Source organism: Cyprinus carpio, chromosome A16 (assembly GCF_018340385.1).
Source record: "Cyprinus carpio isolate SPL01 chromosome A16, ASM1834038v1, whole genome shotgun sequence".
Taxonomy (NCBI): domain Eukaryota; kingdom Metazoa; phylum Chordata; class Actinopteri; order Cypriniformes; family Cyprinidae; genus Cyprinus; species Cyprinus carpio.
The window spans coordinates 321,082-344,572 of NC_056587.1; the positions used below are offsets into that span (position 1 = coordinate 321,082).

The following is a 23,491-nucleotide window of genomic DNA, read 5'->3' on the forward strand; positions in this document are numbered from 1 at the left end:
GGACTTAATCAGTGTTGTATACATTTGGGGGGAAAGCGCGCGCGTGAACGTAATATGCGTAATAAGCGTTGTTTACACTCAGAGGAAAGCATGCGTATGCATTGTAATACTCTCTAAAATGGCGGAAGACGTAACTCGGGGGAGAAGAATGGTTGCATAAATTGTTATTTTTGTTTTCTTTGCGCAAAAAAAGTATTCTTGTAGCATCACCAAACTGAAGTTGAGTCACTGATGTCACATTGACTGGTTTACCGATATATTTACTATATTTCTTGAACTGGGAACCTTTCAGTTGCGTTGCGGTCTATGGAGGGTCAGACAGCTCTCAGATTTCATCAAAAATATCTTAATTTGCGTTCCGAAGATGAATGAAGGTCTTACGGGTTTGGAACGACATGAGGGTGAATAATTACTGCCATCATTTTCACTTTGGGGTGAACTAACCCTTTAAGTGTCAAGATCAACTGATGGACGATTCCAACTCTATCTCAGGAGAAAAAGTAAATATTTTACAATGTGGCGATTGTGTATAGGGGAAAAGTAAGCATAAAGGTCTACCCCTAAACCCAACTTTCAATGGGACATCAGCAGATTGATGACAATGTTTGAATGATATTGTCGTCATTTGAAGTCGTCATCGGATTGATTGAATTATACAGAGTTTTTTTCTTCTTTCAAATACTTGGTACTCTTTTGGCGTACTGTTTTTTTTTTTGTATACTATATAGTAGGAAAGTCTTTGATTTTGGACGCAGCGAATATGTAAGTTTCAACATTGGCAGTATTTGGGATAATGAAGTACACAAGTCAACAAAATAAAATACATTTTCTAGTTGGTTTTTGGATATTTTAATGAAAAAATCTTACATAATGTACCTTTAACTGAACTTTTTGTTACACATGCTACTGAAAATATCTGTGTAATCCATCTTTCTATATAATGTTGCTCTTCAAATGGATTAGACGATGTTGAACTGGCAGACAGACGCCCTTTCTCCGCGGCAGTCCTCGTCGAACCACTTCCCGTTGGCCGTGCTGGACAGGATAGCACAGTTCTGGCTGCGTCCTCCGTCGGGCTGATGGGTGATCTCTGATTCCCAGTTCTTGAAGCGTATCTGTGAGCCCGCCTGGTCGATCCACTCGCCCTCCTTCAGTATGTCATTCACACCCAACCAGATGTGCCCTTCTGGCCCGACGGTCTGCCGCACGTAATCATACAGCTGGTCGTTCTCGTCGCCAGAAAGAGGGCTGCTGAGCGTTCCTCCTTTATCAATGCAGTCATCGTTTGCGGTGTGAAAGCTCTTCTTCGTCGTGTCCACGAGAAAACACTTGCCTGGGATCTTGATGCCTTTTAAGCAAACTGAAGTTGAAAGAAAAGTAATAAGTTTAGGACGTGTGCTGAACGGCTCTGATGGACACGATCTTTATGTTATGAGTTGTGACTAACAAACCACAGACAACACTGAATTGCACACACCTCATATCTCACAGAGAAGAGAGAATGTTTTCCAGGAGCAGGTACATCAACAAAATCCTGCACATACATCACCCTTGTGAGAAAGAAGTGCACTTAACTGGACTGAGTGTGCACTTGTGGTGTACTTCAAAACCTAACAGTATATATTAAAAAAAAAAAACTGTACTTGCAGATTTTAAATAATGTAAAATTAACAGATTCCATGAATATAATGCATATATATATATATATATATATATACACTTAAAGGACAAGAATAATATAAATAGTAAACTATAAGTATGAAATTAAGCTTGCTTAAAGAAATCTCTACTTGCAATATAAAAAATGATCTGTTTTTTAGTTTGATTGAAAACTAATTGTAATTTTGATATGTAAGTTAAATTATAGTTTACATTTGTTTTAAGTTTTGTTGTAGTTCACAGTTTAGTTCGAGATGGTCTGAAAAAGTGAGCCAATTCAGTCCCAAGTGCAACTGAAATGGTACACTAACAAGTATACTATTACACTGATTTTAGTATGCTTACTACCTTAATTATACTTGGAAAATATACTTGAGCTTAACTTAAATGTACTTAAATTACAGTAAGCTTGAAGTGTGCTTCTTGTTGTTGTGTGTCTGTGTGTCAATCATTTAACCAAAGTAAAACTGAAAATACTATACACTGCTGCTACATCATGACATTTTATTATTTATTGTTTTACAATATATCACACATATTTAATTTTAGAGTTAATGTTTCACTAGTAAGTTTAAGGACTTGACAAAGTTCAAGGACACTCTTCCACAATTTTGATGGGTTTATTGTTATTACTAAAAAAAATATTTATTAGTAAAAATAATAATTAAAAAATGAGTATGTGTGACTTCTGACCGCTAGTGTACATATTTCAATGTCTTTCCAGACGCAGCTTTACTCGGTACCTGTTTGTAAAGCTTGCTGCTCCTTGATCAGGTTCAGATCCTGCACGATCTGCTCGATCTGTTTCTTCAGCTCCTCGATAGCAGCACTGTTCGACTCTCATTACCAGCAAACCAGCACAGATTTACACATTATACATTAACAACGTCCATTTAAATTTACAATAGGCAATACATTTCTAAATTAGAATGATTTAAAAACTGTAAAAATAGAAGAATGAGCTAATTTAGTTAAATATTTATTTTGTAAAAACGAATTAATGCAAACTACCAATGACATAAAAACACAAATAAAAAGATGTGGGTATAGAAAAGGTTTATGCCGTGTAGAAATTTAGTAGCTAGACAGTTAAGAAATGATTTTACCTTTTTTACCATCCTTCTTCTTTGTGGAGCTCTGCTCCGGGCTGCAGCGCACCAGACAAACCACACAGAAAAGAAACTTGACGGCTCTGAAATCCATCTTCCTCACTGAACGTGAAGCTGGAAGCGTTTGAGACATGAAGCACTCTGATGTGTTGAGCTGAAGTGAACCTGCCCATCATCAGCTGCGTAACAGCATGATCAACACATGATTCTCATTTACCAGCGTCTTCAACAGAACAACAAGCCTTTTCTGGCCTTCTGGGCAACATCATTGCAGTTATTTTACAGTATTGTTGTTATTTATTATTATTACTACTACAGTAGAAATACATTGTTTTGCATTGCATAATTTCAATTATTTTCAAATCATTGTATCAGTGCTTCTTATTAAAGTTAGTAATTATTAGTAATAATAAGAATGTATTTATTATTGTGTTATTGTTTTACTCTTTGCACTGTAGCACAGGTTTTATTTTTTTTTTTAATATAATTTTGCATTACATCAGTGCTATGACCTCAGTATCTGAACTGGGTGGAGTGTCAGTATCTGTCCATTCTCTACACTCACAGACACTTGGCAAGCGGAGAATAATAAATGAAAAACATTTATGGGTGTTGACTAAAAGCACATGCAGCAGTTACATATGACATGAACTTTGTTTTTCATAAATGTCAGCTTGAGGCAAATAGTTTTGCACTACCAGTCAAAAGTTTAATGAAGAACCAAGGCAGTAATACAGTAATATTGTGAAATATTATTGCAATTTAAAATGACTGTTTTCTATGTGAATATATTGTAAAATGTAATTTATTGCTGTGATCAAATCTGAATTTTCAGCATCATTGCTCCTGTCTTAAGTGTCACGTGATCCTTCAGAAATGTTGTCAGAAATTACATATTTATAATTGTTTAACTGTTTAATTTGAGCTGAAAATCCTATTACAGGTTTTTCAACATGCCCTGCAGTGCTTTAACTAAATATTAAAATTATTATTATTATAATATTAAAATATATGGAATTCTATGGCTACCGTGAACTATTTGGTTAACAAATATTGATTTTTCATTAAAGCAGAAAAGAATGAGTATTAGTGAAATGTTTTTAAATTAATTGCTATAGTTTATACAAAACTGTTAGACACAACATACAATGTTCATTGTTAATTTAACACAAAGAACAAATTAAAGCTCTGAAATTGACAACTGAGTGCTGTCCAGCATAATTACCATGTCTTGTTATAAAACCAATTTAAAGGGATAGTTCACCCAAAAATTAAAATTTGCTGAAAATGTACTCGCCCTCAGGCCATCCGAGATGTGGATGAGTTTGTTTCTTCATGGGAACAGATTTGGAGAACTGTAGAATAATGTAGAATGTCAGAATAGACTTGTTCACTGGAGGAAGCAATGTTATGGATAGAGGATTTATAAAAATGGACTTGTTTCTTACAAACACACAGCTTTTGTCTTCTCCAGACATTAACTAATGGACTGGAGTGCTGTGGATTGCTTGTGGATTATCGTGATGTTTTTAATCAGTTGTTTGGACTCTCATTCTGACGGCACCCATTCACTGGAGAGCATCCACTGGTGAGCAAGTGATGTAATGCTACATTTCTCCAAATCTGATGAAGAAACAAACTCATCTACATCTTGGACCACCTGAAGGCGAGTAAATTTTCAGCAAATTTTCATTTTTGGGTGAACTATTCCTTTAACAAACACACAAGCAGATCTGAAATTCAGGCAGAGGCACCGTAACAATCTCACCAGCATGAAGATTTATTGATTTGTTTAAGGCTTAATGTGTCTCAAGTCATGAAGATACTGTAACGCTCCGGTCTGGAGAATAGCTGGTCAGTGCCGTGCATAGATTCAAACACACAACCATCACTGGAGTAAAGCTCTTTTAGAGCTGGTTTTGTGAGTGAACTGATGCATTACCAGTTGATTCACTCGCTCGAGTTCAACCAATCTGAGCAGAACAACACACATTTAAAAGACTGATAAGTACACACACACAGATGTTACAGAACAGCTAATCAACCCTTAGGATTGGAACTACAACACCCCATGATGAGTAACAGCATGCTTTAGATCAGTTGTTCTCAGCTGGTTTCGCTTCGGGACCAGGGTTGTAACCACTAAAGATACTAATGAGAATGTGGCACCCAATGATTACAAATGGCCCAACTGTCCACCCCAATATCTGAAATCTTCAGAAATATCTGAAGTTGAAAGTGACATTCTTAGGCCGATCTAATGGCTTGTTTCAGTTCAGTACAGTCTGCTTCGGGACGACACTGATCCGGCTTGCATTCCCACCACCAACAGTAGCATTACTTGATAGGCGTGGTGTATGCTGGAAAGAAGTGGTCCATGTTTGCACACTCTGATGTAAACAAGCACAACACACATGAGCCCGTCCCCTTGTAGCAAGTGACGATTCTCTGTCAACCAATCAGCATTCTGCAGTGAGTCTAGCTCCACCCTTTAGCTACCCCAATGGATGGGTCCCAAAAAAGTGGTACAGTACGTTATGGTTCGCTATTTTAGTTCCATTTACAAATTCTAGCAATGGAAATAGACATAATCGCATACCGTACTGTAGTAGACTGTACCGCTCAGTGGAAACAAGCCACATCAGCACTCATTAACGTCAAAATGATTGAGATGGCCAATCAAATCAAAGTAGGCGGGGCTTGACAGTTCATAGAAGCAGAGCACAAATTCCAGTGTGAAGCATCAGTTTTAACATTGAAAGAATATGAGGTAAGATAGAAGTAGCTTTTAATATTTGAGAGCTTGTTTGTGATGGAAATGTTAAACGGGATGCAAGCGACTTGGCTTTTTATCTCAAATATGGCCCTTTTGAATTGAAAATCTGTTAATTCTTAGCTGAATGTGACGAGACAAGAAACATTTTGGATTTTCAACATATTAGGAGTCCAAATAAAAGTGCATGTGCTTAAAATACTATTTGCAAATAGTTCAAAATGATTACTTCCCAACTAGAATTAGACCTAGAGTGCACATATTCTATTTTTCCTATCCTTAAAAAATAAATTAATAATAATAATAATAACAATAAAATAAATAAATAAATACCCCCCCCCCCCTCAATTTTCAAGAAATGTTTAAGGCCTTATTCATACAGGATTTTTAATTAGATATCATGCTAAAAAATATCCTTAAAATCAATCACTTAATTGAATTAATAATATTACCATGAACTGCATAATCCCAACAACAAGTCAAATTATTAAAACTGACAGCATCATAATCTGTAAAATTCAGTGGGGAATTTATATACACATTTATATAAAAATTTAAATTGACTGAAATCAAATTTAATGATGATTTAAATAAATCACTACATATGATATATGATATATATATATGATAAGAACCAAAAACGCCATCTGTAACCTGAAAGTGCGAGGCTTTCATACTATTTTAGCCGTTAAAAACAGTCTGTAATGCTGCTTGATATTTCAAACTGGTATTTGTTATATTATTTTAATTTAGTATCGTAGTCATAAAAACTCTGGTTTGTAGTGCAAATAGTTTACTGCACTTTGTTATTATTTACCTATAGCGGCTAGTCTCGCACATTCACAAAAATAAGCTTACTACGTTGAAACTAAACACACAAACACTAAAAACACAAATACTGCAATCTGCCAAACCATGCAAAATACAGTCCAACAGCTCAGAACAGAAGAGCAGAGTCCTGCAGCTGAAGTCAAACACATCATGATGGTCACATCTGAGGAAATCCCTCCAGGAACACTCTCCCTGAAAAAAACAAGAGAAATCATCTTCAAATGATGCTATAAATGATCACAAACAGAGTAGTATTTTCTTATATCTAATAGTAAAGGAAAACTAGGGAGTATTTCTGAAGAATTTTATTGATGCTTTTTTCAGGTTTACAGTGACCATGTCTATCAGGATAATAAAAGAATCAGAAAACCCTGTAAAAGTTTCATGAACGTAGACCATAAAACACACACACTATAATCTAGGCACAGCTTTTGCTTCTGAACTGTTGCATGGAGAATTTTCAAAAAATCTCTTTCTAAATTTTTGGTTAATTGTTTGGTTTTTTTTTGTTTTTTGATGTTTTTTGTTGTGATCTCTTGTGAGCATTTGTTTGTTTAAAAATACAGGAAAAATAATAATATTGCAAATTATTATTACAACTCAAAATAACTGTTTTCTATGTGAATATATTGTAAAATGTAATTTATATTTGTGATATTTTCAGCATCATTACTCCAGTCTTCAGTGTCGCGTGATCTTCAGAAATAATTCTAATATGCTGATTTGCTGCTCAGTTATTATCTATTATTATTGGTGCTTAATGGTTCTAAAAACTGTTTTTGCTGCATAATATTTTTGTGGAAACTTTTTTTATGGTTTTTTTGTTGTAAGTTATTATTTATAGAATGATTTCTGAAGATCACTTGACACTGAAGACTGCAGTAATGATACTAAAAATTCAGCTTTGATCACAGGAATAAATTACATATTAAAATACATTAACATAGAACACAGTTATTTTAAAAAGTAATACTATTTCACAATATCAGTGTATTTTTGATTTAAAAAATGCAACCTTGGTGAGCAGAAGAGACGTATTTTGACCAGTAGTGTATATATGACTGAGTCATACAGGTTTGAGTAAATAATGACAGAATTGACAATTCTTTCTCTTAGATATGTGTTGGGCCACTAGAAAGAGAGCTAAACTGAAGCTCCGCTACAGACACAGCACACAGGGCTTCACTGCTGCTGCCTGAGCCGAGGCTGTAACTCACTCTGTTGCTATAGTAACGGCAGGTAGACGCATCGTAAAGCAAACACAGGCACAGTATGATCTCAACGCTCATTACTCATTAACTAAACCTCTTACAAACCTCACAGAACAGAACTGCATGATGATGATCTTAGCAGACGCCACGCAGGCAGTGAACAGCTTAAATATATACGCAGAGCAAACTCAATCTACATTACGATGACTTTTCATGATGATTAGTGAGGGTGTTTGTTCAGTTTGCCTTTGCAGACAGTAAAACACAATCACTATTCATCAGCAGCGTTGAGTCAGTCAGAACCGAAATGAGATCAAACATGACGCAGAATCATAAATCTGTAAAACAATTTTTGATGCAATTGTGAGTTAAAATCTGAAAATTCTGATTATTCTTCTAATTTCAATTTATAAAAGTGCAATTGCATGTTTGCATCTCTTAATTCTCAGAAGAAAAAAAATAATGTTAGAATTGCAAAAAAAGCCAATAAACTCACAACTTGCAATTTTGAGAAGTAAAGTCAGAATTGTGAGGAATAAATTTGAAATTGCGAGAATTACGTTTTTATTTTAAACAATCCTGGCTGATTGAGTACCGCAAAAATGAGCAGCTTTTCCACTGTGGATCTATCAGGTTTGTCATTTTTGCTTTCTTTGATGAAATGCCAATAATTGCGGAGCTGACATTATATCTCTGATGATCTCTCACCAGCGCAGGGACACTTCTACACTGTGCTGAACTAATCAAACTACTCAACTGAGAACCTGTTGAATTCCTCTTCCTGTCAATTCAGTTCAACATCCTGTGTCTTGTGACTGATTCAATTTAAAATCACACTCATGAACTGAAAGACAGCCAACAGAGAGCTGAAGGAATGATAGTTTTGTGGCCAAAACCCAGAAATGGTTCCAGCGTCTTGAAGTCAAGGGTTTTTTTTCATTGGGTTTTGATTAAATGAATAAAATAATGTCTGTGTTGAACACAAGCTCAATATTTTTTACGTTTTATTCTACAACACAAAGCACATAAGTAACACCTGATGTGATTTTTTAATGCTTTTACTTGTTTTGAAAGAATCATAAACTTTTGTTGGCACAGAGCTAATTTTCGGCAGTAATCCAAAACTCAATGGAAAAATCCTTTTGGATTTTTGTCGAGGGAACCAGGATGATGTGAATTTACAGTTGGCCTATAAAGACACGTCATCACTGCAGAACTCTGTTCTTAAATTGAACGCTTCTTTCGTTTCATTGATTGCTGTTACTTTGAGGATGTAGTCGGTGAGGAGACTTACATCTCGTACATACGTACATCTCAAATGTGTTTCCAGCAGCCACCTGGGATTGAATTTCACCAAAGTGGCTTTTGGCTTGTGATGGGCGTTGACATATCATCACTGACCAACACACACGAGCTCATCAGATATGGTAAACTCGAGCTCAAACATGCTTCCTTGACGCAGGAGAACCAATACGGTGTGCTCCCACACGTCCAGCAAGCGCAGCTGAGCCTGTTTCTGATGAGCTCTATGTACACGTGTTGATCAGAGTTGATCTGTTCATCATACGTGACGTGATCATGTCCATCAGAAGACTGATTCATATCTTACATTTACGATGTCTTGACGATGAAGCTTGACAATTTTGCTAGCGTGGATTTTAATGAGGGGATGAGAGATGATTAGAAAATATTAAAAATGTCTTGCGTGTCCTCTAGATGAGTTGAAGTCTGAAGGGTTTGAAGTATTCCTTTAAAGTCTAGATACGACTGACTTTACTACCATAGTGTGACGTATTTCCAGGGGAAAGGGCTTTTTGAACAAGACAAAAACATAGAGTGGAACTTGATTTTCTCAGCTGGATGTTGATTAAGAATTGCTTTCAAGAATTATTTCAAGAATTTTCAAGATTTTTGAAATAATAGGTTTGAATCTGCAAATCAGGCACTATATAATTAAATACGCACTAATTTCCAGAACAGAGATCAGAACACTTGATAAAGTTCAAAATTCCTCTTTCCTTTTGCTGACATTTTAGAGGTAAATGTTTTTTATAGAGCACATTTTGGGGGGCACATTTATAAAAATTGATAAATCAAAAAAACCTGTCGCCATCCAGAAAAAAATCACCATGTTGGAATGTTGTATAAAATCAGATAAATAATACAACCCTCTATAAAAAAAACCCCTTCAGAATATAGATATAGGAATAAAACTAACAACTGGTATTAAGTGATGCTGAAGCGGAGAAAATCTCATTTTGAGAAAATAGCCTTTAAAGATGCCAATGGATAAAGTGCAATAAAATAAACACTTAACATGATAATTTGCCCAAAAATGTAAATTCTGTCATCATTTACTCACCAAACATACTGACTTCCATTGTATGGAAAAAAAATTAAAAATACTATGGAAGTCAAAGATTGATTGATTTATTGATTGGTGCTTTATTTGTCATTTCTATATGTTGCATAGAAACTAAATTGTGTTTCACACATCAAAAGCTTACAGTTCAGTGCATTATAAAAAAAAAAAACAGATATTTCAGTGATATTTATTTAGAAATGATTTAGAAATAATATTATATTATTATTATTTAAGGTATTTTGGTTGTATTAAAAAAGATAGATATTTGAGTAAAATTAATTCGCAAGCTCTGATTTAGCAGCCTGACTGCTGTAGGAAGAAAGATGTTTAACAGCCGAGTTGTTCTATGCTGCGGTATCTTTTTCCTGACTGCATCAATGTAAACAATCCATAGAATGGATGTGTGCAGTCTTTCAGGATGCCACCAGCTCTCTGCACACAGCGCTCTGTGTAGATGTCCTGTAGCTGTGGCAATGAGACACCAATAATTTTCTCCGCTGTTCTCACAATCCGGCTGAGATTGTGTCTCTCCTCCACCGTACAGCTGCAGAACCAGTACGAGATACAATAGGTCAACAGGCTCTCAACTGTCCCTCTATAAAACAAGGTCGTGGCTGGCATAGGAAGTTCCGCTTTCTAAAACCTTCGAAGACAGTGAAGGCGTTGTTGGGCCTTCTTGATGACAGCTGATTTAAGGGATCTTCTTGATGACAATGGGAACATGATGATTTTTGTTTTGGAAAATTATTTAAAATTTTTAATGTTCAACATAAGAAAGATATTGATATAGATTTGGAACAGCTTGACAGTGAGTAAATGATGACAGAATTTTCAATTTTGGGTGAATTATGCCTTAAATGTGTATTTTGAATGTTTTCTTTCCACTGGTCTGAAACAGCACATGAAAGCCAAACAGCACAAAATCTCAAAATTAGCCAGTGCATGAAAAAATATTTTTGCCTGTAGTGTCGTGATTTAAAGGGGACATCGGATGTTGGTATGATTCTTAAGGGTCTTCATGAATTGTCTAAAACACACTTTAGTTAAAATTCCTCAACAGTTGTGTAAAAAAAAAAAGTTACCTTGTAAAAAGTATTTTTGGTGCATGTCTCTTTAAATGCTAATGAGCTGCTGCTCACCCCGCCCCTCTCTTCCTCTCTTCTCCTCTCTGATCCAGACATTTTCCTCTTCTTTCTCAGCATCTCTCGGTGGAGCTTCTGCCGGTTTTGTACGTCTGTGAGAACCACGATGAGCTGTTCTTCTCAAACTCCAGCTCATCTCTGATGGCCAGCTGCTGGATGAGCTCCTCTGAATACCTGCGTCTGGCCGTCTCCACGTCCTCCAGCTCATCGTTCAGCTCCAGCGCAGACATCAGCCTCGCTCCTGCACAGAGAGCACACCTCAGACACGCCTCCACAGCCCTACACCGGACCTCCAGAGGGATGTACTCACGCTCCTCGTCCATCTGGCTGCTGTGAGACCTCTGGGTCTTCTGAGAGACGAGCGAGAGCTCTGATTACAGCTCTCCTGGAGCTCCTCAATCACCTACAAATAACATATAATGACCTTTCCCTTTAATTTGCTCTGCTTGGCATCACCAGTAGAGGGCACAACAACTGTAAAGGATATGCGAAAAAGGAAAAAGTGAAGAAGTACAGAAGTTTGTCACAAGTACAGGAGTCTGGGATGAAAATGGTTAGTTTTTAAGTGTTTAGTATCCCTTTGGTAAGCAGATCCAAATGTGTTATGTTTTTTGTTTTGTATTTCATGTTTGGTTTATTTTCATTATGATATTGTTGACTCTACTTATTATCAATGTTGAAAACAGTTGTGCTGCTGAATATTTTTAGTGGAAACTGTGAAACATTTTATTTTTCAGGATTCTTCAGTAAAAACAGTAAGATTGTGAAATATTTTTACAATTTTAAATAACGGTTTCCTATTGTAATATATTTTAAAATGCAATTTATTCCCATGATAACAAAGCTGAAATTTTAGCAGCAATTACTACACTCTTTAAAATAAGTTTTAATAATTTTATTTTAGTTTTTGGAAACCCTAATAATTTTAGGGCCTTATGAAATTTTTATTTTTTTTTCATGTTTTATTTTTGGGAAAGGAAGCTGGTTACCATAGAATAAAAAAAGGTAATTGCAAAATTTGTATCTCCCAATTCAGACTTTTCTGTTTATTTAGTTTCTGTTTATTTCGTCTGAACTGCAAGATAAAAGAAGTCGCAATTAGCTTTTTTATGTCTTTATTCTGCGGCTGAAGCAGGCTTCCATAATACTTTACCCAATTTTAATTTTTTTTTTCTTTTTTTTCCCCTGTATTCTGTTTTAAGTTAAATTAAATTTCAGAAATCAAATGACAAAACTTACACAAATTAACGACAATTTAACTAAAAAAAATGAATAGAAAGTTTAAAAGTACAGAATTATTTGAAATAGAAATCTTTTGAAACATTATTAATGTTTTTTCCTGTCACCTTGCTTAATTTCTAAATATTATGAGTATCCATGCCTATAAATTATTCTTGTGTATATTCATTATTCTACGTATTATTCTAATGTTTGTTTGTAATATTCAATTGTTGTTCATTTCCCTGCTGGATCTCGAAGGTAAGGTATCCATTAGCTATAAATTAAACTTATTATTATTATTAATTTCTTAAAAAAAAAACAATAAAATCTCTTCCTACCATTCAAATGTTTGGGGTCAGTATTTACTTGGCCAGTGAGGTTGGGTCCTCACCTGTTCAGCAGTGAGCAGCGGTTCCTCGCTGATGCAGGACACGATGATGGAGTGCGTGTCCATCTGCTCCCTCAGGTCCTCATCATCAGACAGGTCCAGGTTCACACTCTCCATCCGCTGACGGATGAGACAGAGGAAGAGTTACTGCGGTCCGAATGCTGTCTCTGGCAGGACTAGGCTCGAGTCTGGTCTGTCCTCAATGCTCAGCGCTGAGAGGTGAAGCGAGCGAAGCCTAGACTGACTCCAGTCCACCAGTATGACACTGCCGTAGTTATCTGTGAGAGCCTTTCAGATCCTGTATAAAGAAAAGGGAAAGAATGTCTGGATGTCACTGCATTAGATAATTCAGATGAACTGGTTTTAATAGGCAACAGTGGCAATAAAAGCCTAGTAGATGTGGAAGAGATCAAGACTCTGCTGGGAGGCCAGTTTCTCTGGGATGGTATATAGTTAAATAAATCAGGACAATGCATTCACTGCTGTTCAGGAGTTTCGGGTTGGTAAGATGATTATGTTTTTAAAAGAAGTCTCTTTTGCTCATTCAAGGCTGCTGCTATTTCATTAAACATACAGTAAATACAGCAATATTGTGAAATAATATTACAATTTAAAACAGCTGTTTTCTATGTGAATCTCTGTTAAACTGTAATTTATTTCTGTGATGTGCAGCTGTATTTTCAGCATCATTACTCCAGTCTTCAGTGTCACATGATCTTCAGAAATCATTCTAATATGATGATTTACTGCTCAAGAAACATTTCTGATTATTATCAGTGTTGAAAACAGTATCTTTGAGTAAACTGTGATACATTTTATTTTTCAGGATTCTTTGGTGAATAAAAAGTTCAAAAGAACAGCATTTATTTGAAATATAAATATTTTTGCCACATTATAAATGTGTTTACTGGCACTTTTGATCAGTTTAATGCATCCCCGTTGAATAAAAGTATTAATTTCTTTCAAAAAAATAAATAAAAATAAATTCTGACCCCAAACTTTTAAATGGTTGTCTACATGCATTCACACATACAAATATTAATTTGACCAGATGTAATTTAGCCAAATAGTAGTAATGATATTGCATTAGACATTAAAATATTAAAATAACACCTGCAAACAAGTAACGAGTGAGACCTGCAAATAGAAGATGCTAGAACTAACTTCACTATTTTTTTTTTTTTTTTTAAATTTGCAATGACTTTTAACCAGCTGGTGTCAAGACAATCCCCAAACCTTGTGCTGCTATTTTTTATTTAGTTTAACAAAAGTGTAGTTTTTTTTTTATATAGGGTATTTTTGTGGGTTTTTTTAGTGTCTATATATGGGGTGTGAATATAAATATAAATGTGCCATCACAGAAAGCACCCCTCTTTATACATCACATATTTTAGTAAGAATCCTAAATGAGATTTCATTCAAAAGCTTAAATACTCCAAATTCATCCTGTGTTTTGAAATTTGATATTGCGTTACCATGGAAACTGTACTTTAAATCCTTTCAGTGGGCCCCTCCCCTGGTGGGCGGAGTCAAGTGTCATATTACAATACTTACTACAATATGTTATCATCAAAACTTTTATAATCTCCACAAAACACACTGTAGAAAAGCTCTGAATCTACAGCTTCCATATTTGGTGGTTATTTTGTGACAGAAGTAATATTCTGACAGAACTTTATACATCTGTGAACTGGGACAGCAAAATGCATAATAAAAAATCAAATGGAGTTTTGGGTGGAGTTTGGGTGTCAAATGGAGGCTATTTTTGTGATATCAAATTAAAATTTGGAACATATGATTTAATAGCAATTTTAGATTCCAAAATACTTTGTATAATATGTATTTTATATAAAAATTAACACTTTTAGTACAGTACCTTTTCTTTATAATAAACTTAAGTTACACTTTCATTTTTTGAAACGCTTTCACTTCAGCAATAATCTTCTCATCATGTAACTATGATTAAACTACTACTGCACAACTGTTTCATGATAAATCATCCCTGTTACACAAGAGACACAGTGAACACCAGCCACAGTCACGTGACCTCCGCTGATACTCCTGATCAGTAATAACTAATACTCAATCTCTCGGCTATAAGCGAGGCCTCATCTGTGAACAGCGCAAAGGATCACAGCATCATCTGGTTTCAGGCTCGTGTCCTCATTCATCGGCGTCGCTGGATTTATTGCGGCCGGTTTAGAGTCTACATTACGGAAACACGATTGTAAGTTCTCGTGGAAGAGGCTGATCATGTCCTCAGTGCAGGAGTTAGAGCTCTTATCTCTCCAGAGTTCACGTGAAGGTGCTCCGGATGAATACTCCGTCCCTGAACTCGTTGAAGTCTTGCCACTCATCTCAATCTCTCCGCGCTGAAGGCTCTGTCATAACTGTAACTCGAGAGATGTGCTGCTCGGGCGAATGCTTGACTCATGAATATTAAATAGAATGTACTTGCGGTGCTTAGAAACCTTCTGAGTCCAGCAGCGACAACTAATTAATATTCATGAACGTCAGTCAACGTATGCTTTGCAGCAAATAATAAGTTAATAAGTTAAAACAATCCCGCTTTAAGGCATACTAGTACTACTACTACTACAACTACTAATAGTTAAATCCGTGGAATGAACAACACTTTGCGTAATTAATATTAATGAGCCTAGCCTTCGCCATAGTAACATTGTATCGGTTCTTAAAGGGATACTCCAGCCCAAAATGTAAATTTTGTCATTAATCACTTACCCCCATGTCGTTCCAAACCCGTAAAAGCTCTGTTCATCTTTGGAATACAATTTAAGATATTTTGGATGAAAACTGTGAGGCTTGAGACTGTCCCATAGACCAGTGGTTCTCAACTCCAGGCCTCAGGACCCACTGCTCTGCACATTTTGAATGTTTCTGAATCTGACACACTCAGTTCAGTTCATGGATCTCTCTCCTAATGAGCTGATGATCTGAATCAGGTGCGATAAATAAGGGAGACAAACAAAATGTGCAGAGCAGTGGGTCCCGAGGACTGGAGTTGAGAACCACTGCCATAGACTGCCAAATAAATAACAGTGTCAAGGCCCAGAAAAGACATGAAAGTCATCGTCAGAATACTCCATCTGCCATCAGACATGCAATCTGGGTTGTATGAAGCGACGGGAACACTTTTTGTAAGCTAAGAAAGCAAAAATAACGACTTTATTCAACAATTCCTTTGTCAACAGTCTCCTCTGTGTCTCTCCATATCACCATATGCTGTGTATGCTCTTCTGTGTCATCCACGCCACAAGGATGCACTGTTTCTAAGTGTATTTAGCTTTGATTTGAAAGAAAACAGCGCATCCTTGTGGCGCGTGTGTTTATGATGTTCTTTCGGTGATATGGAGAGACACAGAGGAGACTGTTGACAAAGGAATTGTTGAATAAAGTCGTTATTTTTGTTTTCTTCGCTTACAAAAAGTGTTCCTGTCACTTCATATAACCCAGATTGCACGTCTGATGGCAGATGGAGTATTCTGACGATGCTTTTCATACTTTTCTGGACTTTGACACTGTTATTTACTTGGCAGTCTATGGGACAGTCACAAGCCTCCCGGTTTTCATCCAAAATATCTTAAATTGTGTTCTGAAGACGAACGAAGCTTTTACGGGTTTGGAACGACATGGAGGTAAGTGATTAATGACAACATTTTCATTTTGGGGTGGAGTATCCCTTTAAATATTTGATGGAATTGGAATATCATTGTCATTTATAATTCAACAGGCATTTTGCTTGTATAAACATTAATTATTTGCGGTTTTGTAGCAATGATTCATATTAATCATATTTAAAATATTAAAATATAATAATAAAATATATTATCTTTTATTATAACTATATTTATATAACTAGCTATGGCTATATTTAAATAACTAGTTTGTGTACAGAAATGAAAATAAATTATTTGTTTTAGTCAAATATGAGTGCCATAAACTATCCATAATTTAGAATAAATAATATGGTGCTTATAATAAATATTTGAATTGATCGCGTTTAAATGAAGAGGAAAAAAAATCATTTTCTGTTCGGAAATACGATTTAAACATAAATAGACAGAGTTTAGCTTATAGAGACGAACTATTCGTGAGTGAATCGTTCGTTTGAGTCGAATCTTTTCAATGAATTGGCTACCAAAACTGACCAAAATGATTCACGCATCGCATCAAATAAGTCTGAGTAGTTCTCCAACACATTGCTCCGATTTATTATTTATTTATTAAATAAAGAAACAAATAGCAGAAATTATGATATAAAGCATCCTGGAAATATGTTGGCTTGATGGCATTTTGTATGACGGGTTTAAATACGTCCAAAACCATTTCAGGCGAATTATTTATTTATTTATTTAGTTAATCTTTGTTGTTTTTTTATTTTTAATGGTTGTTATGTTTTTGAAGCTATTATTATTTAGTTTTTTAATTTTTAGTTTTGTGTTTAATACAGTAGCTCGTGCGGCAGCAGCATCTTCATTATGATGTCGTGGACTGCTGCGGTTCCGCCGATCGGTGGCGCTCGAGCGACTCGACGCTTCAGCAGCGACAGAGAAGAATCACCCGGAAGCCGCAGGGAAAGCGGAAGTGCAGAGATGGAGGCGGCCGTGTTCATTTTATCCCTCGTCGACTGCTGCGCTTTAATATTCCTCTCCGTGTATTTCGTATCCTTCACGAGCTCTGTTTGTACTCGATGATGAACGCTGATCTCTGTGGTGTGTGTCTGAGTGCTTCAGCAGGACCGAGCGAGGCTCCGCACCTTCACCGAGTTCATCATAACCCTGACCGGTTACACATGATTATTAATGATGATCAGTGATCTATATTTCCCTTAACCGCGCGCTCAGATCATCACTCTGTCTGATCTGGAGTGTGACTACATCAACGCTCGATCCTGCTGCTCCAAGTTAAACAAAGTGAGGCTCGTGGCACACCTATTCTGAGTTATAGTTCATCTATTAGAATTGAACTGGGAACTTATTCATTTATGATAATGAATAACAAGTTATTTTTATGTTTTCATTATATTTTCATATATATATATATGTGTGTGTGTGTGTGTGTGATTCTTGAGTTAAGTTTTTGTTTTCATTTTCATTTTCATTGTCAGTCATTACAGTAAATTTCAAATTCACATTTAAATTAAAATTTAAAGATTATTTGAGACATAACCACTAGTGAAACTAATTTCTTACATCTATATATATATATATAGGACATGGTCTCTATTGAAGATTTTAAGCCCTAATATTATTTTTTTAATAACACTAACATAATTTATAGTTTATTATGTAATGATTGACAGTGAATGTGATATAATGAAAACAAAAATTATGATATTCATACTAGACGTGATTCTTCAGTGAAGCTGAACTTTTCTGTTCCGTGACGAGGACGACTGTAAATTCTGAAATCTGTGATTAATTATTATTAATTTTAAGTAATTATTTTCAACCCAAGTCGCTGATTATATCATTAGCATTTAATTAGAAATGAAGGCACATTTTAAATTTAAATGTAACTGGTTTTATCAATAACAAACTTTTATTATGTTATGAAATGATTGATAGTCAATATAACAAAAAAAAACCCATAATGTATTTGATTCTTCGGTTTCTATCCTTTTTTATTTTATATTAATTACATATAGGAAAAAAAATATGTGTAACTTGTTTTTTTTTTTTTTTTTATAATTTTAAGAGTGTTAAAGATGACATGTGCTAGAATTTCAGTATTTTAGCTTTATACCCGTCTATTCATAAAAAAAGCATTTTAAAATCATTAAAATATTGTAATTCTTCAAAATCAGGTTTGTGGCTCATTTGTGACAGGGATGTGATTTGATTTAACATCATTTTTAGTCGATGATCTGAAGGCGGCAGCTTTGTTGTGTTATTATCTGAAGAAGTCCACATTGTGTTGGAGATGCTGTGTGAGGAACTGATGTGTGTGTGTGTGTGTGTGTGTGTGTGTGTGTGTGTGTTCAGTGGGTCATTCCTGAGATGATCGCTCAGGCTCTGGCCACGGTCCTGATGCTGGTCTCCATGCACTGGTTTGTGTTCCTGCTCAACCTCCCCGTGGCATCCTGGGACGTGTACAGGTGATCCGGCCCGTCACACCTCACACACTGTGTGTTTATAAACCTGAGCTGAGTGTTAACAGCCCTTGTTACGTGTGAACAGGTACGTGAAGGTTCCCATGGGGAACATGGGAGTGTACGATCCCACAGAGATCCACAACAGAGGCCAGCTCAAGTCCCACATGAAGGAAGCCATGATCAAGCTGGGCTTCCACCTGCTCTGCTTCTTCATCTACCTGTACAGGTAAAACACACAGCCTTTGAGCTCTGGTCCACCTCGCAGCTTATTCTGGCCAAGAAGCGTCCGCTTAGACAGGAAGAGACTTCGGGTGGCTTGCAACCTACACTTGAAAACACAGCACACACCAAACAACTTCCCAAATCCTTCATAATCAGAATCTGTTGTGAACAAAAGACAAGCTTTAAGGGCTCTCTGCTTTAACATTTAAAAAGGAAAGAAATTAAGCTTAATATTTGTAGTTTTACTGTAACCTCGCAGTTGTAAGGTAAATTAACACAGTAATAATATTTATTATTATTAAATAATATTAATCATTTTATTGCACAGCAAAATAGCATTCCAAAAGCAACATTTCTTTTAGTAATAAAATGTAAAGAAAAATTATTTTTTAATAATAAAATTACTATTATTACCATTATCAGTATTTTTTTATTTACAAAAGTAACAAGTAATAATTATAACTATTAATATGTATCATTATTATGTTATTAAACTTTTATTAAATATATTTAATTATTTTTATAATTAACAGTAGTAATAATAATTATAGTTTTATGATCAACTGTAATATTACTATTATTCATTTTTATTGTAATTATACTTTTATTAAATACTAAAGTTTTTTATTTTTACAGTAGAATAGTATTATTGCAGTAGTAATGTTTCTTTTTTATTTTATTCATATATTTATTTTAATGTAAGTAATTATACTAAGTTATAATAATTATTAATTTTATTTATTTTTTTTTTTTTTTTTTATTGTTATTGATATTTTTATTGATTATTGTTTTTTTTATTTATTGTAGCATTTTTTTAAAATAATAAGATACAAATATTTTTAAAGGTGCCATGTGTAAAAATTGAGGTAAAAATGTCCAAAAAATGACCTACACGCATCAAAAGAATGAGAAGAAATAAGGGCGATGATGTCATTAAAAAAATGTCAAGTTATAGTGCTGCAGAGATATCAACCTTAATTAGCATTAGCATTACTAGCCACGGCCCGACAGGTGTCGTAATACACCAGTTTCGGCCATGGGAGGCGGTTATGCGGGCAACATAACCACCAGCCAACCTGCAATACACGAATAACTCGCATGGGCTTGTGGGCGTACTGGAACCTGATGTCAAGCAACCGCGCTCGGAATCACAAATCAAATCCGATAAGAAAGGAGCCGAAACAGAGTAAACATCGGCACTGCTTTCCATCGCTGGATACAACTGATGGACTTGAAAGAAATGAGCTTCGACTCCGAACTTGCAACATTTCTTTTGGATTGGTAAGTAAGATGCTGTTAGTATTTCGCTAGAAGTTTGTTTTATATGTTTGCGTATTTTTTTCGGGAAGTTATAACATAGAAATGTATCGAAGGCTGTTCGATAAACGTGCTAATGTTAGCGCTGGCTAACCGTAGATGCGTTTTTGATAATTAGCTAGCTATAACTTACCCACAGATCCGATCCGGTTTTTCACCTGTTTATCTACCAAAGCCCGTCTCTACCAAGCTGATGCTAAAATGTAACATTACCTAAGAAGCTTGAAATGTCTTCGATGATAATGAACCCAAGAGAGAGAGAGAGAGAGAGAGAGAGAGAGCGCCCTCGGCCGCGCGCGCGCACTCACTCACTATATTCAGAGCGGTCAAGTTTTTGAAAGCGTGGTGAAAAGAGTCAATTGCGTGTGTCTCACGGTGAATGCTTGAGAGTTGGCAGCTCTGGTTACGTTGGTTGGCGCTAGCTTGGAATGATGTTGACAGAATGCTGTCTGTCAAATTAATTTAATTCAAATAATGTGTATATACAACTCAAAATGTAATATGAACATATTCACTGGTAAAGGTGAAGGGGAGTAGCTGTCATGTCATGTTTCAAAATCACTTGACATCACCCAACCTTCCTCTGGAGGCAAAACGTCCTTTAGGCTTCGGCTATGGCTCTAGGGTTGTATGTTGTGAAGGTAGGGGCGGAGCATAGAGACTATGCCGTTTCTCGTTTGTTACTCTAGAGTAGACCAATTCACTTTATTGAGGCATACTGCCCCCATCTGGTATGGAATGTGGAGTATGACTTGATTTTTTTGCCAGACATTACACATGGCTCCTTTAAATATTAACTAATTTATAATAATTACTGTTTATTATTATTATTATATAGTCATATCGAGTAGGTGGAAAAACAGGTTTTCCTTTTTTTTTTCACATGCTGCATTCAACAAAACTTAATCAAATCACATACAATCTCGAAATGAACTCTCAGTCGGAATCCACATGCGCTTCAGTTCGCAGATGAAATGTTAAAGAGCTGGTAACAGTAGCCGTAGCGGGGCGAGTGTCCAGTGTCCCTGTGGAACTTATTTTCTCTGCTGTGTTTTGCAGCATGATCCTGGCTCTCATCAACGACTGACCCACAACACAAACTGCCAAATCATGAACTGGCCTTTACATTTTGTGATTAAACTCCATGCATCCCAATCAGAAGATCAGCTCCAGCTTTCCTCAACACATTCTCACAGACGACCCTCAGAAATGGCTCTCCGGAGGACCACAAACCCCTGATGAAGCGAGCGCCGCCGCATGCGCTCTCCTCCCGTCACGTGTCTGTACTTCACTTTGGTTTCTCTGTATCTTGCACTGCTTCTCAGGGCTGAAGCATCAAGACAGTCGCACTGAATCACTCAACGTCTACGCTTGACGAGAATCTACACACAAAACACACGTCCAGGAATTCTGTTTCCGCCACAGGATTATAAAAGAAAAATAATTACAGTTCTCTCAATTCTCACCTTTTTGCTTACAATTCTTAGTTTATATCTCACAATTCAGACTTTGTTTCTTGCAATTCCGAATTGAATAAACTCGCAATTCTGAGAAAAAAGTTACAATTATGAGATATAAACACGAAATTACAATATATATATTTAGACTTTGTGTTATTCTTAGAATTGCATGAAAAATCTGAATTATAATTTTATAATCCAGAATTGAAACTCAGATCTCAAGAAAAAAGTAATTACAATTTTCATTTTTTTTTGTATCCTGTGGCAGAAACAAGTTTCCATAGATTCACCCTTAATGGTTTGAAATATATGCTTTTTTTTTAATTTGATGAGCTAGACGCATACTTGTTAAGTTTCGTGATTTTCTTCTTCATTCACTTGCATGCTTTTTTTTAAACTGCCTGTCGTTGGAAGCATTTCCTGTATATGTGAACTTGTTTACAGCTGAACGGCGCAGGACTCAAAGGAGCTCTAGAATAACCAGAACAAGCACTAATGTGTTCATCACAGCCTCTCTGATTCAGATCCGGTCTGAATCACATCTGAGCCACTCGATCAACTTCCTGCTAATCACATTTCAATGGCTTGTTTTTGAGCAGATATCATTGCTTTTGTTCTGCTTTTCATGTTTAAGAATGTGTCGGAATTTTATCAAATCAGACAACTTGGTAATTGCTTGATGTTAAAGTGAGATTTCATCCTGAATCGTACAAAACTTGGACCCCAAAATCACAAGAAATAAATTATATTTTGTTTAAAGAAACTGAAGGCAATGTTTAGAACCATTAAGATATTTTTAATGTTGTTTTAATGTAAATTGAGCACATTTCTCTTCTAGAATTTTTATTTCCATAGTGCTTCTGGGTATTTTACTTTTGGGTATTTTATTTTTTTCAAAGGTGCTTATTACAAAATACATGTTCAGTTCTCAAAAGTCATCCAATTTAAATCATAAAATGTGTTCTGAATTTATATGTCATAGTATTTCCTAAGTTAAAGTTTAATTGTCATGGAAATACAATAGAAAAAATCTAAATGGTGCTTAAAATCGGGTATCATTTTCTTTACACAAAATACTTTTCTCTGATTTTGGATTGCGATTTTATTTTTTATTTTTTGAGGATTCACCTTTGTCGAGGTTAATGAATGCTGGTAAGCAGGGGTGTGGTTTTGTTCAAACACTATGCAGCATCACATGATCTTCATTGAGTTTTATCAGTCAGTGTTCTGCGTTGAATAGCCCTGTTAAGTAGCTGTTCGTGTCATTTGAGAGGGTTTGGTTTGTAAGCATGTGAGATCTGTCATCGGTTTTGTTGAGTTCTTTTGCATATTTGCATTTGTGGGGTTTATTAAATAAAAAGATGATCATGAATATGTTTTCACAATTCATTTAGATACAGTTCAGTGCACTTTATGCTTCACTGTCCAGTTTTGTTCTAAAACTAAATTTTGATTTTGAGAAAATAGAAACCTAAATGATATTGGATATTTTCAAAATGTCTAAATGGTCCGCTATTGTAATACCACTGCTACCAGCGTTATTTTAGAATTACTGATACACTACAATAGTTTTAATAAATTTTTTAAATGATAAATATTGTAATATTGAGATTTTTTAAATTTTGTTATATTTTTCTTCATATTTTAATTTTTTGGTTTTTATTTCAGTTTGTTTCAG

The 23,491-nt window shown here is 35.5% G+C and overlaps 3 protein-coding genes across 3 annotated transcripts; 1 reads left to right on the forward strand and 2 right to left on the reverse strand.

The window, feature by feature from the left end:
* Positions 1–833: 833 nt before the first annotated feature.
* Positions 834–2,929, reverse strand: clec3ba (C-type lectin domain family 3, member Ba). The gene is made up of 3 exons (XM_019077874.2): positions 2,766–2,929; positions 2,403–2,498; positions 834–1,360 (listed from the first exon to the last, which is right to left on the reverse strand). The coding sequence occupies exons 1-3, from the start codon at positions 2,899–2,901 to the stop codon at positions 960–962; spliced, it is 633 nt and encodes a 210-aa protein (XP_018933419.1). The 5' UTR covers positions 2,902–2,929; the 3' UTR covers positions 834–959.
* Positions 2,930–5,956: 3,027 nt separating this feature from the next.
* fez2a (fasciculation and elongation protein zeta 2a) lies at positions 5,957–13,044 on the reverse strand. The gene is given in 6 exon segments (XM_042771933.1): positions 5,957–6,564; positions 11,088–11,206; positions 11,209–11,331; positions 11,401–11,457; positions 11,460–11,493; positions 12,703–13,044. Coding segments are annotated over 6 exon segments (630 nt in total). The 5' UTR covers positions 12,817–13,044; the 3' UTR covers positions 5,957–6,381.
* Positions 13,045–17,222: 4,178 nt separating this feature from the next.
* On the forward strand, positions 17,223–23,185 carry cnih4 (cornichon family AMPA receptor auxiliary protein 4). The gene is made up of 5 exons (XM_042771934.1): positions 17,223–17,381; positions 17,565–17,633; positions 18,705–18,817; positions 18,900–19,040; positions 21,413–23,185. The coding sequence occupies exons 1-5, from the start codon at positions 17,313–17,315 to the stop codon at positions 21,438–21,440; spliced, it is 420 nt and encodes a 139-aa protein (XP_042627868.1). The 5' UTR covers positions 17,223–17,312; the 3' UTR covers positions 21,441–23,185.
* Positions 23,186–23,491: the final 306 nt, after the last annotated feature.

What these genes read in the sequence shown, in the direction of transcription:
- clec3ba (XM_019077874.2), bottom strand. Translation starts at nt 2,901, where the DNA reads ATGTCTCAAACGCTTCCAGCTTCACGTTCAGTGAGGAAGATGGATTTC. An exon ending in GAAGAAGGATGGTAAAAAAG is followed by an intron (nt 2,499 to 2,765) that starts GTAAAATCATTT and finishes GCTGGTAATGAG; the next exon opens with AGTCGAACAGTGCTGCTATC. An exon ending in GCAGCAAGCTTTACAAACAG is followed by an intron (nt 1,361 to 2,402) that starts GTACCGAGTAAA and finishes TTTCAACTTCAG; the next exon opens with TTTGCTTAAAAGGCATCAAG.
- cnih4 (XM_042771934.1), top strand. Translation starts at nt 17,313, where the DNA reads ATGGAGGCGGCCGTGTTCATTTTATCCCTCGTCGACTGCTGCGCTTTA. An exon ending in TATTCCTCTCCGTGTATTTC is followed by an intron (nt 17,382 to 17,564) that starts GTATCCTTCACG and finishes CCGCGCGCTCAG; the next exon opens with ATCATCACTCTGTCTGATCT. An exon ending in TTCTTCATCTACCTGTACAG is followed by an intron (nt 19,041 to 21,412) that starts GTAAAACACACA and finishes TGTGTTTTGCAG; the next exon opens with CATGATCCTGGCTCTCATCA.